General features: G+C 42.2%; 2 protein-coding genes and 3 non-coding genes across 7 annotated transcripts; 1 reads left to right on the top strand and 4 right to left on the bottom strand.

The window, feature by feature from the left end:
* Positions 1-3186: 3186 nt before the first annotated feature.
* Positions 3187-4627, bottom strand: LOC124221612 (meso-2,3-butanediol dehydrogenase-like). 2 transcript variants are annotated; one of them, XM_046631794.1, is made up of 4 exons: positions 4492-4627; positions 3985-4303; positions 3727-3928; positions 3187-3603 (listed from the first exon to the last, which is right to left on the bottom strand). In XM_046631794.1, exons 2-4 carry the CDS (start codon positions 4299-4301, stop codon positions 3361-3363), a joined length of 762 nt encoding a protein of 253 aa, XP_046487750.1. In that variant the 5' UTR covers positions 4302-4303; positions 4492-4627; the 3' UTR covers positions 3187-3360. The 2 variants fall into 2 exon arrangements, with proteins under 2 accessions (XP_046487750.1, XP_046487751.1); XM_046631795.2 differs by having other exon boundaries at positions 4476-4587.
* Positions 4628-5406: 779 nt separating this feature from the next.
* Positions 5407-12367, bottom strand: LOC124221762 (nuclear factor interleukin-3-regulated protein). 2 transcript variants are annotated; one of them, XM_046632046.2, is made up of 5 exons: positions 11914-12367; positions 9736-9980; positions 7063-7275; positions 6447-6634; positions 5407-6203 (listed from the first exon to the last, which is right to left on the bottom strand). In XM_046632046.2, exons 2-5 carry the CDS (start codon positions 9845-9847, stop codon positions 5982-5984), a joined length of 735 nt encoding a protein of 244 aa, XP_046488002.1. In that variant the 5' UTR covers positions 9848-9980; positions 11914-12367; the 3' UTR covers positions 5407-5981. The 2 variants fall into 2 exon arrangements, with proteins under 2 accessions (XP_046488002.1, XP_046488003.1); XM_046632047.2 differs by lacking the exon at positions 11914-12367 and adding an exon at positions 10772-10828.
* TRNAM-CAU (transfer RNA methionine (anticodon CAU)) lies at positions 6875-6947 on the bottom strand. The gene has a single exon. It is a non-coding gene; the product is annotated as a tRNA-Met (tRNA).
* TRNAR-CCU (transfer RNA arginine (anticodon CCU)) lies at positions 7465-7537 on the top strand. The gene has a single exon. It is a non-coding gene; the product is annotated as a tRNA-Arg (tRNA).
* Positions 9362-9432, bottom strand: TRNAH-GUG (transfer RNA histidin (anticodon GUG)). Its single transcript has one exon. It is a non-coding gene; the product is annotated as a tRNA-His (tRNA).
* Positions 12368-18378: the final 6011 nt, after the last annotated feature.

Genomic DNA, 18378 nt, shown 5'->3' with positions numbered 1-18378 from the left:
TCTCTCGCAAAATTACGTCGGAATAGTGCCAGAAAGAATTTATTCCAGCACTTTTCAAAATCGCGAAAATTTTCGCCAAAAATGCAAAGGGGTTAGCCTTTTTTTTTTTTGGGCAAAAAACTTTTGGTCTCAGATTCGATGTAAAGGACCCCCTTCTGACTAATTGGACACCCAGGAACTCAGAAAATGCAGCAAAAAGGGCGTGGGATCAACAGGAGAGAAGTTACGAAGGAAAAACCAGCTGCCGAAAAATGTGGAAAACTCAGGTTCTCGTTTTCTGGCCGTAACTTTTTATACAATGATCGCAGCGTATTGGGACTGCGCCCAATCGATTTCTCTCGCAAAGTTACGTCGGAATAGTGCCAGAAAGAATTTATTCCAGCACTTTTCAAAATCGCGAAAATTTTCGCCAAAACTGCAAAGGGGTTAGCCTTACTTTTTTTTTGGGCAAAAAACTTTTGGTCTCAGATTCGATTTAAATGACCCTCGTCTGACTATTTGGACACCCAGGAACTCAGAAAACGCAGCAAAAAGGGCGTGGGATCAACAGGAGAGAAGTTACGAAGGAAAAAGCACCTGCTGAAATATGTCCAAAACACAGGTTCTCGTTTTTCGGCTGTAACTTCTCATTCGACGATCGCAGCGTATTGGGACTGCGCCCAATCGATTTCTCTCGCAAAATTACGTCGGAATAGTGCCAGAAAGAATTTATTCCAGCACTTTTCAAAATCGCGAAAATTTTCGCCAAAAATGCAAAGGGGTTAGCCTTACTTTTTTTTTGGGCAAAAAACTTTTGGTCTCAGATTCGATGTAAAGGACCCCCTTCTGACTATTTGGACACCCAGGAACTCAGAAAACGCAGCAAAAAGGGCGTGGGATCAACAGGACAGAAGTTCCAAAGGAAAAAGCACCTGCTGAAACATGTCCAAAACACAGGTTCTCGTTTTACGGCTGTAACTTCTCATTCGACGATCGCAGCGTATTGGGACTGCGCCCAATCGATTTCTCTCGCAAAATTACGTCGGAATAGTGCCAGAAAGAATTTATTCCAGCACTTTTCAAAATCGCGAAAATTTTCGCCAAAAATGCAAAGGGGTTAGCCTTACTTTTTTTTTGGGCAAAAAACTTTTGGTCTCAGATTCGATGTAAAGGACCCCCTTCTGACTAATTGGACACCCAGGAACTCAGAAAATGCAGCAAAAAGGGCGTGGGATCAACAGGAGAGAAGTTACGAAGGAAAAACCAGCTGCCGAAAAATGTGGAAAACTCAGGTTCTCGTTTTCTGGCCGTAACTTTTTGTACAATGATCGCAGCGTATTGGGACTGCGCCCAATCGATTTCTCTCGCAAAATTACGTCGGGATAGTGCCAGAAAGAATTTATTCCAGCACTTTTCAAAATCGCGAAAATTTTCGCCAAAAATGCAAAGGGGTTAGCCTTACTTTTTTTTTGGGCAAAAAACTTTTGGTCTCAGATTCGATTTAAGGGACCCTCTTCTGACTAATTGGACACCCAGGAACTCAGAAAACGCAGCGAAAAGGGCGTGGGATCAACAGGAGAGAAGTTACGAAGGAAAAACCAGCTGCCGAAAAATGTCGACAACTCAGGTTCTCGTTTTCTGGCCGTAACTTTTTATACAATGATCGCAGCGTATTGGGACTGCGCCCAATCGATTTCTCTCGCAAAGTTACGTCGGAATAGTGCCAGAAAGAATTTATTCCAGCACTTTTCAAAATCGCGAAAATTTTCGCCAAAAATGCAAAGGGGTTAGCCTTACTTTTTTTTTGGGCAAAAAACTTTTGGTCTCAGATTCGATTCAAATGACCTTCACCTGACTAATTGGACACCCAGGAACTCAGAAAACGCAGCGAAAAGGGCGTGGGATCAACAGGAGAGAAGTTACGAAGGAAAAACCAGCTGCTGAAAAAGTCGAAAACTCAGGTTCTCGTTTTCTGGCCGTAACTTTTTATACAATGATCGCAGCGTATTGGGACTGCGCCCAATCGATTTCTCTCGCAAAGTTACGTCGGAATAGTGCCAGAAAGAATTTATTCCAGCACTTTTCAAAATCGCGAAAATTTTCGCCAAAACTGCAAAGGGGTTAGCCTTACTTTTTTTTTGGGCAAAAAACTTTTGGTCTCAGATTCGATTTAAATGACCCTCGTCTGACTATTTGGACACCCAGGAACTCAGAAAACGCAGCAAAAAGGGCGTGGGATCAACAGGAGAGAAGTTACGAAGGAAAAAGCACCTGCTGAAATATGTCCAAAACACAGGTTCTCGTTTTTCGGCTGTAACTTCTCATTCGACGATCGCAGCGTATTGGGACTGCGCCCAATCGATTTCTCTCGCAAAATTACGTCGGAATAGTGCCAGAAAGAATTTATTCCAGCACTTTTCAAAATCGCGAAAATTTTCGCCAAAAATGCAAAGGGGTTAGCCTTACTTTTTTTTTGGGCAAAAAACTTTTGGTCTCAGATTCGATGTAAAGGACCCCCTTCTGACTAATTGGACACCCAGGAACTCAGAAAATGCAGCAAAAAGGGCGTGGGATCAACAGGAGAGAAGTTACGAAGGAAAAACCAGCTGCTGAAAAATGTCGAAAACTCAGGTTCTCGTTTTCTGGCCGTAACTTTTTATACGATGATCGCAGCGTATTGGGACTGCGCCCAATCGATTTCTCTCGCAAAATTGCGTCGGAATAGTGCTCAAAAAAATTCATTCCATCACTTTTCAAAATCGCGAAAATTTTCGCCAATAATGCAAAGGGGTTTAATGGTTTCAAAGGTTTAATGGTTTATTTTTCATCTTTTCCATAACAATATTGGAAAACATCCTTGCAAAATTAAAAATAAACAGAGCCTTAATTCCAAAACCTTAGCCTAGTTCTATATTACTATTTAAGATCTATGGATAAAAAATTAGAACGGGAAATAGAACAGAGAAAGACGGCGAAGACAATGTCAGAAAAAAAAGCGAAAAAGAAAAGAAAAGACAAGAAAGCAGAATAAAGCTAAGAAAGCAGCATTATAGAAAAGTGGGAAACAGGAGGTGGAGAAGAGCCTCACTTTAGCCTTACTTCAAAATCTCCAAAATTTCCGCCGAAAATGAAACGGGGTTACTTTTTTGTCAGGAATCTTTTCAGGAATTCAGATTCCATAAGTTAGAATAAATGTCACGACGATCATAAATGCTCTGTTATTTAATTATTAATATAACATCAATACACATAATAGCGTAGCCCTTGTAAAAATAAATTTCCAACAATGTAGACCTTATCAATATGTAATCAATAACGCGTATAGTATACTTCATACAATTAGGGGTGTAATTTGGAGAAAATCTGTTTTCCGTTTGTAGCTCATCGAGGACACATAGCGTGCCTGCCTCCATCGACTGGTAATGAAACGCCAGTGATAAAGCTAGCATCGCTGCTAGCGAGAAATGCTATCGCGCTGGCGACTTCAATCACATCTCCAGGTCTACCGAGAGCATGAGTCGTCTTGCTGCGTTCAAAAAATGCTTTCAGTTGCTCTTCTCCCATCCCACTGCTCTTATGTAGATTTGTGACCACCACTCCAGGGTTAACGCTGTTTACGCGAACCTGAAATAATAAAAAGGAAGTAAATAATGCATGGAGAAAAGTCGAAGCCGTCCTTTGTCACTATTACCTATCACCACATTGAACTATGATCATTATAATATATTCAGTTATATTGAAAAGTACCTGTTTATCCGCAAGTTCCAAGGCAACACATCTGGTAAATTGATCGATCGCAGATTTGCTCATACAATATGATAAGACTCCAGCGAACGCTCGGACACCGTTGACACTTGAAACGTTGACAATGTTGCCCTTCGTCTCGATCAAATGTGGTACGGCAAGCATCGTCAGATGATATATCGAGCGAACATTGACGTTGAATAATCTGAAAAAAGTACGTCATAAGACATAGAATTTTTCAATCAGAAAACCAATAGCCACCTATCGAATTGCTCGAGGCTGGTATTTTCAATTGAACCAGATTCCAAGATTCCAGCATTGTTGATGAGGACATCTAGTTTTCCGTAGTGTTTAATCGTCCAATCGAGAATTTTTTTCGTATCAGCCTCATTGGTCAGCTCGCCGGTGATAAGAAAGGGTTTAGGCTCAGCGCACTTGTCCGCAACCTTTTTCAAGTTCTCCAAATTTCTTCCGGTAATCGATAAGGATGCTCCGAGCCGAGAAAGGTGGATTGCTGTGGCTGCGCCAATTCCAGAACTGGCACCTGTGATCAAGACGACTTTTCCAGCGAATGACATTTCTAAAATAAGAAAGAAGAATAGGATTCTGTAACATGAAAATAAGATAAACAGTTCTCATAAATAAGCAATATATTCGTCTTTATCTTGACTCGAATGGTAACGTAACAGATGTGCAATATATACAAGACAAAAGACAGTAGCAGATTTTCTAATATTAAATGAGGACCGTACCAGAACGTTTACAAACCTATGGTCAGTGTCCTTTGGAGTTGAATAACCGGTATTGCAAGTGGTTTCCAGTTTCACTATGTTTTTGTTGACCCGGCAAGAGCGAACTGCGCAATCGCGAGGCTGCGCAATCGACGTCAATTTTAGAGAAGTGCGCATCACGTGACGACTTGCTGTTGCTATCAGGTGTTCGTTTGTTTAGTATTTATTGCAATTCGACTGATTTGTACTTGAGATAGGAGCTTCGTTGTACGAAAACTCATGTCTCAATAATCATATGTTATCTGGAAGTACTAAAAAATACGGCAGGTCGTGAGACCCAAGTAGTCGATTTCATAATATTTATCGACTCAAATTCATTTACAATCATATCCATTTGAATCGACGATATCAAATAATCCGAAGTGTCTTTTGCCATTTTTATCAATCTAATTTTTAATTATCAATGACTCCTATCATCACACACCGTGAGCTTGCACCACCTGAAGTGAATGTTTTGAGGCTATTTGATTAGAATTAGGTTGAGACGGTAACGTAGGTATCTAGAATATAAAGTCACGTCAAGTTGTTGTTAGTTACCCGTCGAGGAAAGAATACACCTAAAGTCAAGCAGAATTAGTAGTTATCACAAACAACGAAATGAAGATACAGGTAACTGCTGCAATAGTGGAGTCAATTTTTATTCATTAACAACAGTGACAAATAAAAAGGAATATATACATAGGGCATTATTCTTAAACAAGGGCAGCAGCTGTATGATATTAAACACACATTAGTCCGTATAATTTGATACTTATATGCTTACTATATTTATTATAGTTATCAATATATATTTCACATTCATCGTGTCATCAACGCGTATCAGATGACGTGCTACTCGATATAGGACGGATGTGATTTAAAACCACTTCGGGGTAATATTTTTATACCGCAAAATAATTTACAAACTAAGATCACTGGTGAGAATTGAGAATCATGAGTTAAGTCCAAGCATGAGAATCCCTAACTCAGTCGTTAATTTAAAAAAAATGTAGTATTCAGTACATTTAAACGAAACAGATTGCACGCTGCTCGATATAGGACTTACGGAACTGATTTAACAGCACTCGGGAGAATAATTTTATACTTAAAAAAAACGTACAAACTAATATTACTGGTGAGAATTGAGAACTATGAGTTGAGCTCAAGCGTGAAAATCACTAAAGTCAGTCGCTAATTCTTAAAAAATATAATATTCAGTACATTTGAATAAAAAAATGTCCAACTAAAATCGCTAGTGAGAATTGAGAATTATAAGTCGAGCTTAAAAACGAAGATCACAAAAATCAGTCATTAATTCCTAAAAAGTACAATATTTAGTTATGACTTAAACTTATACTACTAACTTTTAATCGAAACTAATCAATCACTACACTGAATCAGTTGAGAATAACAGTTGAAAATATTCCGAGTAATAATCTGTACATACGGTGCATTATATCTAAATGATAGCAGCTTAGAATAGAAAACTTAGGCCCGACAAGGTAACGAGGCGGCCGTCGACCGCGGTTGAGATCTGGGATCGCGATTATTCCCCGTCGTTGTGGCGTCGATAGGGCTGACCTGTGAAATTCCCGAGGTTTGTTGCTTGATCAACACGTGCCGAAGGGACTGCGCCTCCTCCCTCAAACTCGCAATTTGGACCTTCAGAATTGCGTTTTCATGTTCCAGCATCAAGGCCTTCAGCGCAATCTGCTCGTGGTGATTACATTACATCATTCACAGGTCATTGAATATACAGGATCAGCTTGCAATGAATATCCTATGTCGTTAAGCGCCGTTAAATTTTTAAATGTTCTTGAAACTATAAATAATAAAACCCTAAAACTCAAATTGCTTCAAGTGTTTTCATTTCCTTTAAAAGCAAATCCTAAAAATAAGTTCGATTTTAGACCGTCCAAGCTGCACCCCTTAATAGTTAGTTGGTAAACTCACATGATCCTCGCGGATCTTTCGCGCATCCCTAGACTTCTTTGCGGCTTCGTTATTGCGTTTTCTTCTTTCGTAGTACTTCTCGTCCTTCTGCTCGGTGGGAATCGGCTTTTTGCCGCCACGCAGCCGCTTTTGAAGGGCAGCCGTAGCAGATCCATCGGTGTTCATGAAGTGACGTCCGAGAAGGGCATCTGAACAATATACACATATGTAAGAAATAATTTCACTCTGACAATGAGTCCGAATGTTTGGCATTTTGCAAAATACGGACAGAAAGGAATTAAAAAAAAATTACTAAAATAATGCCCCGGGTGAGGATCGAACTCACGACCTTGAGATTATAAGAAATAATTTCACTCTGACAATGAGTCCGAATGTTTGGCATTTTGCAAAATACGGACAGAAAGGAATAAAAAAAATTACTAAAATAATGCCCCGGGTGAGGATCGAACTCACGACCTTAAGATTATGAGACTTACGCGCTGCCTACTGCGCTACCGAGGCGGTAGTTTTACCGTTACCTGTACTACATTAGATCCATAACAGTCCAACAAAGAGAAAAAAGAACAGAACGTATAAAGGCAAGTAGGTGACTAGAAAAAACTGGTTCAATCCTAACTGTATGTGACGTCGGCGTTCGACTGAGCGACATTTCTCGATTGGATAAACGGCGGTACTGCTGTAAGCACAGGTGGCTGTAGGAGACCAGCCGGAAGTGCAAAAGTTGCAGTCAGCGGTGACAAGGGAGTTTCTCCAGTTGTTAATCCTCGAGGCCTCTCGGGTTCTCCAAAACCGTACTCACGGCTCGTAAAATGATCAAATCTGGTGAGATCTGAAAATAGTAGCGCCAGCAAGTATTTAAAAATTTTTTTCTTCAACCTAGAAGTTATCGTCATTATTTTTCAATTAACATTAAATTCTTGTCAACTTCATGTCGGTTTTTAATTTCTAACGGGATGAAAAATGTATTTAGGAATCTAGCCAGGCAACAAGTAAATTATTTATATCCAAGTTCCCAACAGCCCCTGTGGCCTAATGGATAAGGCATCGGTCTCCTAAACCGGGGATTGTGGGTTCGAGTCCCACCAGGGGTAAAAGATTTCGATATTTTTTTTCCCTCACTTTTTAATGTCACGTGGAGCTCTTGATTCGCCACGATTTACGACGAGCGCGTAATAAGTTCGGTCGGGTTCCTTAATCGCGCGAAACTCTTTCGATGCCGTCGCAATAAGCATAGGCGGCGTGACGTTATACGGTAGACCGGAAGTCGCTCCACGCGAGCTTCGTAACACCGTTCTTTACCGTTTAACTAGTGGGAATTTGTCAGCTGAACCAAGCGCTGTGCTAATAAAAACTTCAGCTTACTTGAATCGGCGCAATAAGCACGATTTAGAACGGGTCGCGCTTATCATTTAGCGTTATAGCCGTGCATCATAGAACGTTCGGATTTTCTGTAGAAAATAAACGACGTCTAGACCACGCAATCGCGTTGGCACGCATGTATCAGATATAGCGTTGAAACACCACGAAATCGGGGCTCCCTGTATTCCGAAGTATAATTTCGGCTAATCGGTTTACGCAAATTACCAGAGAACTAAGACACAAATGAATTCATGCAAGCTGTCTGACGCTTATTTTGTGAAAATGCAAAGTCAAAATTAAATACGATGCTCCTGGAACAGTAAATTTTCGGCGAGCAGACGACGTCCAAATTCTTATTTTACTCGCACAATAGTCTCGGCTTACAATTAGTTTACACGTCCATCGATCAGAACTTGAAACAAGCTTAACCATAAAATATAACCAACTGTAATTATGTCATTTTTAAAAGTGGAATATCCACGCTGTTGCAGTTGCGCGTATGAAACGACGGTAAAACGCGCCAGATTTACAATTCATATCAGCGGCTAAGGCAGACCTAATCAAGCATGCGCAAAGCAGAGGGTGTCGAGATTTTTTATTAGAGTAAGGTATGACTCCAAATTTGAGTGTTTGGAAAAAAAAAACAAAAATAAAAACAAAAATATCGGACGGAACCTGGTAATTCCAGACTTACAGCCCAAACGTTGTCAGGTCAACGCAATTGCTTTTATCGTAGATGCTCGTAATTTGACAATACTTATCGATTTCAGTATACTCTACGGACATCATCCACGTTTATAATACAAGTATGAACCGTAATCGATTGTATAGCGTGTAGCTCTCGGTTGTAAGCTGACGGAGTTGCCCATGTCCACAGAATTACAAGTGCAGAATTGGTTGCGGAGTACAAACCTTATCGTACATGTGAATAGATACAATATGTAAACGACCGGAATAGAGGAGTGGAATGACAAATAATTGCCTGAATACGGCGAAATATAATCGAAGTATCAACAAAGAGTAGGGCAGAAATTTAATTCGTATTTCTTTATAAATGATTTATGACAAAATATGAATTACGCGCTGACGGTGTCACGTCATAGAATTTACATTCAAGATATAGTGGGACAATAGAGGTCCAAACATAGTTCAGAAATTACAACGGTCGACTGAAAACCGCGGAGATGAGATTTCTCTTTGATGTATTTTGACAAGACCTTTTCATTCAGGCTGGTATAGACTTTTATACGATCACATGTTCCAAGTCTTTGTCAAGAATTTTATTAATTGTTTGTGTAAGCTAGGGTGAAGTAGAATATCGACAGGATTACCCTCGTTTTTCATGCCCGAATTTGCTCGATCAATTAGCTTTCACTGTAAGGTATAATTCAATAATACGTTGAGCAGCCGTCGTAGCGTAAGCCAAAGACAACAAAGTGACTTCGTAAATGATTAACGCGTGCTTCTCTATTATTTGAATATTCTCTCGCTTCATTTACAAGGTCGAAAATTTGACAAAAAATGAACCTCTGCCGTGACAATGTCCTATTTGACATTGCCGTGACCAGGATTCGAACCTGGGTTACTACGGCCACAACGTAGGGTCCTGCCACTAGACGATCACGGCTACCAGAGTAGATGAAATAGATCGTATCTCCGTCAAAGATTGGCATGAAAGGTGCCCGACTTATCAAATCAACCGTAACTTCCCCCAAACGTTGCCATTGTTGCGCCGGTCTGACGGCGCGAGGCTAGAAAAATGGTGGGGCTTTCCGCAGACAACAGACCATGAGATCTTGGGATCAAGCGATGCCTTTCTATACCTGTTTTCAGCGTCCTTGTCATTCGCGATGGTTGAAAGTCATTCGGTCGTTGTCAACGAACGCGACCAGTGGATTTGCTATCGATGAATTCGGTGATTGTCTCCTACCTGCTGGCGGGGCGAGTAGACTGTAGCTTCTGAGCAGATGCAGGGCAGAAAAGGCACTGGAAACGTTGCCATCGTTGCACATTAACCTCGCACTGTGACCGTTCGAACCCATCACTTTTCCGGTTTGTTATTGCCCTCGAAAGATTTTCAAGTAGCGCGTCTGGACGTGATCTCGTTGCTTCAACTAGATGGGAGTAAATCGGCTGTTCATCCGGCTGTTTCTCATCAGAACCTGACGTATATCACTGTTGGAATACAAAGGTGAACTCGTACTACAAGTGAGAAGGGTCATATATGTTATGTTTCCAATATGACCGACCTTGGGTGGGGATGAGCGGGGTTACCAGAAAACGACCTGATGAGAAGTCAGGAAAATGTGATCACGTGGTGGGGACGATGTTATGATGGAAGAAGTGCGAGGAAGCAGCAGAAAGGGAAGGATGGCAGGCGTACAATGAAAATGCATGGAATGAAAATAATGTAAAAGCAACGAACCAAATCTAAAACGGTATTTCAATTGAACAATCGGAGCTTGTGAGCGAAGAAGAAACAGCTCATGGTGTTGCAAAGAAGCGAGAAACAGACTAGACAACGCAAAGTTAACTGACTACGGACACTGGAGTATATTCTTGGTTGAATTTGAGAAGCTGATAAAAAAGTTGAAAAATTTAGGTGTCACGGTAAACTTAAAATGAAAAGTTGGACTACATGCTTCGGACGCTACCAGACTCGTTAAGCTATATTGGTGATTTGATCGATGCTATGAAAAAGACAGATCAAACGTGCGAGATTATTAAAAATAAAATAACAATGTGGGAAATACGAGGGAAAAAAGAAACCAGTCAAAATTGAAGTAAGTCTGGCCCATTTGAAACTGAAAGAATACAAAATGAAACCCGCCTTAGATGTGGCCTAGAGAAAATTCTAGAACAAGCGGATCCGGCGGTGTAATGAGACACATTTTCCACAACACAACAGCAGCAACAGTATCGTAGCAACAATAACAGAGACCGTGGGGGACAAGATTACGTCTTACGTTTAAAATCAGCGAGGCAGCGGGTCTCAACAACGCAACGACGGAGACCGACGACGTGATGCGAGTAACGGGAGTCGTGAGAACAACGCGGGCTGATTTTATGCAGAAGTAGGGGCTACGTCGAAAAGTCAAAACAAAAATGTAGAAGCTGCGAAAATGACCATGTGATGAATAACGATTTATATTTTGCCGATTGCGTAAATCTATAAGCATTTACTAACGTCAAAATTGTAGATGGTAAATTATCGAAAGCTGAAAAAATTTATGATATCCAAAATTATTGTATTGTTGATGGGAAAAAAATTGAAATTAAAATAGTAAACGTATTTTACGTAAAAGATATGGAACGAAATTTACTTAGCTATATGCCGTGGTTATAGACGAAAATAAAATTGTTTCAGTCAATGATACTTTTAAAATTTGTAATACGTAAGGTAATGAATTCCTTGCGATTGCACGTAAAGAAAATGGATTACATAAAATGAGGAGTTTTGTAGGAAATAAAGTATCATGTAACCATGAGAAACGATGAGAAGATGAGACTGGAAGGGAAGTATCATAGAATTTTAGGATATGTTGACTTCAATTATTCAAAAGCTATGTTCAAGAATAAATTAGTCGATGGAATAACAAATGAATTGGAGTTTGAATTTATGCGATGCGGTACACCTATACAAAATTAGATTCGCAATTTAACTTTTGAAAATAAAAGAACCAGATCCAATGATCTTTTATAAATAGTACACACAGATCTAGATGGTTCTCAAAATACAACGCGTTATAATATGGAGAGAAGTACCGATGAATTATTTAAATCGAAATCGTTTATAAAAATTCCAAGTATATTCATCGTCACTTCATGTACGAATACTATAAAAAACGTATATTTGATATCATCGAAGTTGATTCAGAGAATAACATTGCAGACATTCTAACCAAATCGCTTGGGAGAACTCAATTTGAGAATTTCAGAACAATGTTAAAACTATCGTAAGTTTGTAGCATGGATTTAAGGATGTGTGTTGGAATACAAAGGTAAACTCACACTACGAGGTCATGCTATGTTTCGATAGCGAACGGACTAGGATAAGCGAGAACGAGTTGTTCGGTCATTTAATAGATAATATAAATGTTAAACCCACATCCATGTCTACTTCAATTTAACAATCACGATTTGGTTATTGTCCTGCGGAATCACTGTCTACGTTCCTGAACCCCGGATTCCCGATGTTCGTGGATTGACCGCATGTTACCACGTACTAGATGACTTCTTGATTTTATGAAAAGAGCTGGACCATCGACTAGTTTCGTCCAGCGTTCGCTCTTGAGGTCCTGAACCGAATGCTGATTGCAGATTTTGAGGAAACGCTTCCTTACAGTCGAAGAACTCACTACTGTTCGATGAATTTTCCTTCTTCAATCTCGCCTGAGCCAAAGAATCTGAGCACCGAACGTCGGGGGACACTTTGGTTCACTTTACCTTGGTTCACCGGACGGGAACTCTTCGGCTCACGTGTGCCGCCCGGGTAGCCGATGGCGGCCAATCGGGTAGCCTTTATCGGTGCTCCGCCCTTCGGCACAGGCGCACCACGGTCGATCCCCACGAACCGCCTATGGTTTAAATAAATAAATACCTTCGGGCCAACGGTGACTTTCGAACCCTCCAACGCCTTGCTGACCCCTGGTTGACCCTGGGCCAGGCGCCTCCCATCCAGTGACATAAAATATGTAACGTAACATGCGGGGTGGTTTTGTGTTACGGCTTGGCACTACCATTTGCTACTGTGGGGTAATCACAAATCGAATTATTGGCTTTTACGCGGTCAAGCAATGTTTGACCACCAACTGACCGCCGCTACTTTGCGAGACGCCCTCTTTGGCCCCGCTCTTCGTGACCGATGACCAATTTGTCACGAATTAACTCACGAGGCTTGTCTTGATAATGTTTCATTCCTGTTCGCCGTTCCTGTACAATGATGTATGGACAAATATTCGGCAATCTCTGAATATTACATGTCGGGGGTGAAACTTTTCGCAATCCTCGAAATGACCACGTTTCGAACACGGTATCCAATCGCGACCCTTGTTCAGAAGTTTTGTCTTCATGGGGAATGTATTCAGCGTTTACGATTCTGAGGTACAGTTTTATATGATTTAAGTGTCGTGTTTTGGCTGCAACAAAACCTGCACATCTCGACGAAACAAGCTTTCATCGTGTAAATTTTCCTAAAATTCTCAAGGTTCGAAATCACGTGCAAAAGCGATTGCATCGTTCTCCGTCTTCTTCTGAATCCGAAGAGCCACGATTTTACAGATTTCTGGACCCGTGATGGTTGAAAATTTTCCCCAAAGTCAGAAAAACTAGCAAGCAAAGTTGAAAAAATTGAAAATAAAACCTTCTTTCCGGATAGGATCTCCCCTCGAGTAAAGAGTGCGATATCGTCCATTTCACCTGGCACACTTGGAACGATTTGAAGGGCCGGATTGAGCACGTGGCGGTACTGCGGTGCTCGCGTGTATTTGGTTATATCATCATCAGAGTCATTACACCCCGATGAGTCCAGGGTATGTCTACAGCAGCTAGGGGGTAAAAGGGACGAGCATGTTTTGCACCTGCGGGAAGGCCCATCATCCTCCACAGTTCTGGGATCGCACAGCTGTTGCTCAGCCTTGCGCGCCCCTGCTTGTATTTCCTTCTCTTTTTTTTCAGACAATCACCTGTACCTTACGCGACGTGGCGCGTTCTGTCACTCAGGTGTATAAATAAACACCGTAAGAATCGCAGGTTCAAATCCAAAAAAATCACTGAAATTCCCGCGCCAAAAATCGATTTCGTTATCCGAAGACGCTCCCCTATACGAAGGTATCCGCAATATTCAACTCCGCGAAGGAATAACGGCATGCATAAACAACGAGAGGAATTAGACGCATCAACACCACTCGTCAACAGAAGTTTTGCAAAGCGTTATAAAAAATTGATGGAACAGTTTATATCCATGCAGGTCGGACAGGAGGTGAGCAATTTACCGCGGTCAGCAGCGTTCAGAAGTTTAATAGCATCCACCTCGCGATCTACGGAAGAACTTTGACGCTGCTGTCCACAATTCATGATGTACGCCGTTACACGGATGTGAGTGTATAAGAGCTGCATCGCTTAAATGTCACGTGCTCGTGATCTCACGGGAGTATAACAATTATTGCCCAGGTATGCGTTCGCCTCCGGAAAGGATGTGCGAGGCTCGCACTCCCTCGCATTCGAACGCTGCCCTAAAGAGAAACAATTATGGAACAGATAATTGCTATTAATAACCCCGGGAACTCGAGGTGCCCCCAATGTCGACAGGTAGTCAGGTACTCTCTGTATATTATAACTACACACGGTCAATCGACGGACGGGTATGTTTAAATGGGGGACTGCGAACGGCCCTGCGCGCGGTGTAATATATAATATGAGCGCATAATCTTGAACTAGGAGAACATGAGAACCGGTGATATCAGAAGCGGAGTTTGATCGTCGCAGGGCAATAACGTATAATTGTAAAGTATGGAATTGGACGTCTGTGATTAAAGCGGTCGAACGTAGTGAAATTAAAAATATACAGTGATACCAAAGGCTCGGAGGATGGATGAAATTTTAAACAGTTTTTTCACTCAATTTCACGTAAAGCCCCGGGTGGCCGTTGGCGTCGTCGTTATCTATTACCTGAATATTTATAAGAGTACTTGTTTCGTCAAGGGTAGATAATACCACGCTGGGATCGGGAGTAATTTCACTCAACAGCCAGAGCTGAATAGAACATTTTGCCACATTCTTTAATTCCACGATTAATGAGGTGAGTCGGTGTACAAAGTTGTAGGCCACTTTGTTCCAATTTTCGTAAGTCGCAGATTAAGAAACCGAACTCTGATCCGTGCTCCGATGTCCCATAACTAAGTGTAAAAATCTGAAAAGTACTTAAATCGCAAACATCCCCGATGTGTTCTCGAACCGTTGCTCGTAAAAAATACCTGATCAAATCTTTTCGAGATAGAAAAACGTAGAACGTTACCATTTTCACTGTCGTTTCACTTGGCCAGCGTACGTCGATATAAGTCTTTCGTACCGCCAAGAAAAATTAGCGTCAGCGTGAGGCCGGCGTGGGTCAATTGGTTCGGTCATCCCGAATTCCGAACGACGTTGTGACATTATGGCGACGGGCCGGCGTGCCATTATCGGACGGCACAGTCGTTACGCACGGGGCTGGATTTACCCCCGGGGTTGGCTACTCGGGGTGGAGTTCGCAGCTCGTGAAGGCAGGCCGTGGGGTTGAGCGGGGTTGTGCGAACCGGTTCACCTGTCGCCGTCAGGTATAACGTGACATCACGTCACGAGACCCATCGCCGCTCGTGCCCTCTGACCGCTTTCCCCCCTTTCCTCGCGACCTCTCTCAGTCACCTAACATTATAACGCTATAACGCTTTAGCTGCTTTCCAGGGGCGGCTGACGGGGGGCTTCGATGTAATCACCTTAATCGCCGTCCCGGAAACTACAGACGCACGCACTGCGAAATACTTACCTGTACTGAATTTAATCACAATTGCGTTCAGTCGCTCCGAATGATGGATATCGCTCTTGGTCGTCTCCACGCGTCGACGTTGCGTATCATTTACGACAGGCTGTACTGTAAGGGTTTTTTCGAAATCTCATCGCAACTTTTAGGTAACGGTTACAATCCAGCGGTGAAATTATCAACAATCGTTTGTACACTGAGAAAAATTTCCATTTGTTATAGTAACTAGAAAAATTGAGTAAGACAGGTATCGTTATAAAACTGTATGAATGTTGTTGGAATTACGAAAAACGAGGTACGCGTAACCATTTTGCGCTATTGTCGATCCTTTTTTGGTTATTGCAACGCAAAATCAGTTTCTGAGGTTTACTTTACCTTTTTAGTTAAACAAGGCTTTAACATCGATTTATTGTTGCACAAGCATTAAATTTTTGCAACGGATACTAGACTTTCCGGTAACAGCTAGAAAACTAATTTTCATTTTGTACCTGGAACTATATTTTTCGGTTGTGGTAAAAAATGAAAATAGTTAAGGACTGAGCGGTAACCGGAACTAAAAATATCTCTCGGTGTAATCCGTCAAGGATTTTTCCAGATCGCTGTGAATACCAGAACATCACAGGTATTTCGAAATGATGAATCATTGAACAAAGTCCTACTTAAATCTATTCTGTCATTAATTGGAACCAATTTAAAGTCTTACCGACTCTCCGATTGGCCGAGGAAAATCTAACTTTGGGGAGTCATTTTTAGTAACCATGACGCAGGCTACCAGGTATATTTCGGGGACACCTCAGGTCGACGCGTAGTCGTCATCATTGTCGCGTGTCGTCGCATGCGGTTCCGATTTACGTGTACTCCGTCCCCAATTTCGTCCCTTCGTAACCTGAGGGAAGTCACGAGTCACGACGCGGGCAAAGTTATCTCATCAAGTCGTCACGAGGACCCCGAAAAGTTTTCCCCGTTCGCCGTCTCTAATTTATATCCTCATATTTTTCACACTGGCGGATGACAGCTCCATTCTTTTCTTACCCGGCGCAATAGTGCGGGAAAAATAGTTTTTTTTATGACCTGTGGAACTACTTTCCAAGTTACTGTTCGACACCGCTGAAGCCTATCGTCACTCGTAAATTTGAACTACCCGATTGTCCTGGTTCCAAGAACCATATGTGTATACCTTCGTTCCCATATAGATGGACTGTAGGTATCTCCAATAGTATTTTTAGCTCCGTGAAAATCGTCGAAGCATTATTATACACGTCAGAAAAATTAAATACCACATTACAGCGTTACTCGCTCGACATCGAGATTCGAGAAATTTTCGTGAGAAATCGGGGCGGCCGCAGGAAGTTGATTCACAGGCGGAGCGACGATCAATTGGTTCTCCAGGAAATAGGAACGTGTCCGAACGGGACGGATAGTGTCGGAGTACACAACGGAGTGTAACAGCGTACGTTTCGTATTGATTTACAATTTAAATAGTGACTGGAAGGGGCATGGTGAAATATTAATACGCTCGCGCAGGCCGACGCATGCAGGGTTAGGCTTAGGAGGATCGACGAAGCTATTGGTCATCCTGTCAATTCTATCGGTCATAACTCACTCGCAACTTGATGTTGCTCAGAAAATAAAACCCTACAGATTCAACCGTCTCCTGTTCTATAGACAATGTAACTTGATTCTTCAGCCCTCAGTCATCAACAAATCTGCCACGTGCCCGACACGTGCGTCGACATGCATCGGATGATCGCAGTTGGTATTACGGGCATTCCCATCCTCTACGGAATGCCGAAAGGTTAGACAATCGTATGGCTTTGACCTTGATTATGGTTTTATGCAAGGGCGTGACTTCAGATCGCGAATCGGAGTGAAAAGTCTATGTGCAGCAATAAGTTGCAGATCACTTCATGACGCACGCTATCTGCAAAAACGACCATCTTGAAATCTGTCGGTAAATCGCCCACTTCGATTTTTCACAGGAAGTTGGGCGCGAAGGAATCGTTAGATATCGAGTACGAATCTTACACGTTTGGTAATCAACTGTTCGATGACTGATCCTCGCGACTTTGAACCTTTCCAGCGAAGCATCTCACAATGATATCTACAGCTTCATCATCATTTGGTTCTACTAGATTTTTTTTTTTTCTATTAAAGTAACGTTGCCTGCAGCTACTTCGTGACTACTGAAAACCGGCGAAAACTTTCATACACGCTCTTCTGGATTCCCGTCACACGTGTCTTCGTTGCTACACCGTCGATACCTGCACGTGCCCGATATTTTTGGATCAACTGGCTATTGAAAATGGGTGATTGCGATGAAGACATCGACTGCGAGGTGAATTGCGTGATCGATCAGATCCTGCGCGAAGATCGTCTCGAATCAATGGGCTTGAATCGGTGCGCCGATTCGTCTGCGGTTAATTGCGAGGTTAGCATCGAGTTAGGAATCAGTAACGAAGCCCTCGAAATATTTACCAATGCGATAAATTGGCAGGAAACGACTGTGGGCCAAGGCAATGCTAATTGCGCGATAGAAACATCGGCAAGATTTTCAATCCGAATTTTGGAGGCCCTGCGCGCTGTGCAGCGCCAAAAAACTACCCAATCATGGCCCTCCTGCTCCATGGAAGAGATCGTGCAGTATATCCGACGCCATTATCATCACGACGGCGATCTTTGCTCCCAGGTTGAAACCGCCCTGAATCAAGTGACGGATCAAGGGTTCGTCCCTTGTGGTCGAAAGGGTGCGCTGCACCTTGTGAATAGTCAAAAATGATTTTCCAATCTTCGTATTTACTTCCATCAACATGAATATGTAATTTACCTGTAGTTTTCTCAAACTCCGATCAAACCCCCGGTTTCACAAAGTCTGGCATCCCTCTCAAGCAGCTGAACTGTCAGGGCTGAGCCAAGCATTGAAATTCGATGTTTCAGGTTCGTCTTGAAGACGGGTATCAACAGGTACCACCTTACGGGGCCCTTTGCTTGCAGCGTGCAAAAGCCCACTCCGCCGAATCGCTGTGGGCCTGAACGCGGCTGCGGTTCGCGAAGACGGTC

This window comes from Neodiprion pinetum, chromosome 6 (genome assembly GCF_021155775.2).
Source record: "Neodiprion pinetum isolate iyNeoPine1 chromosome 6, iyNeoPine1.2, whole genome shotgun sequence".
NCBI lineage: Eukaryota > Metazoa > Arthropoda > Insecta > Hymenoptera > Diprionidae > Neodiprion > Neodiprion pinetum.
This window is presented reverse-complemented; position numbering and strand designations above follow the sequence as displayed.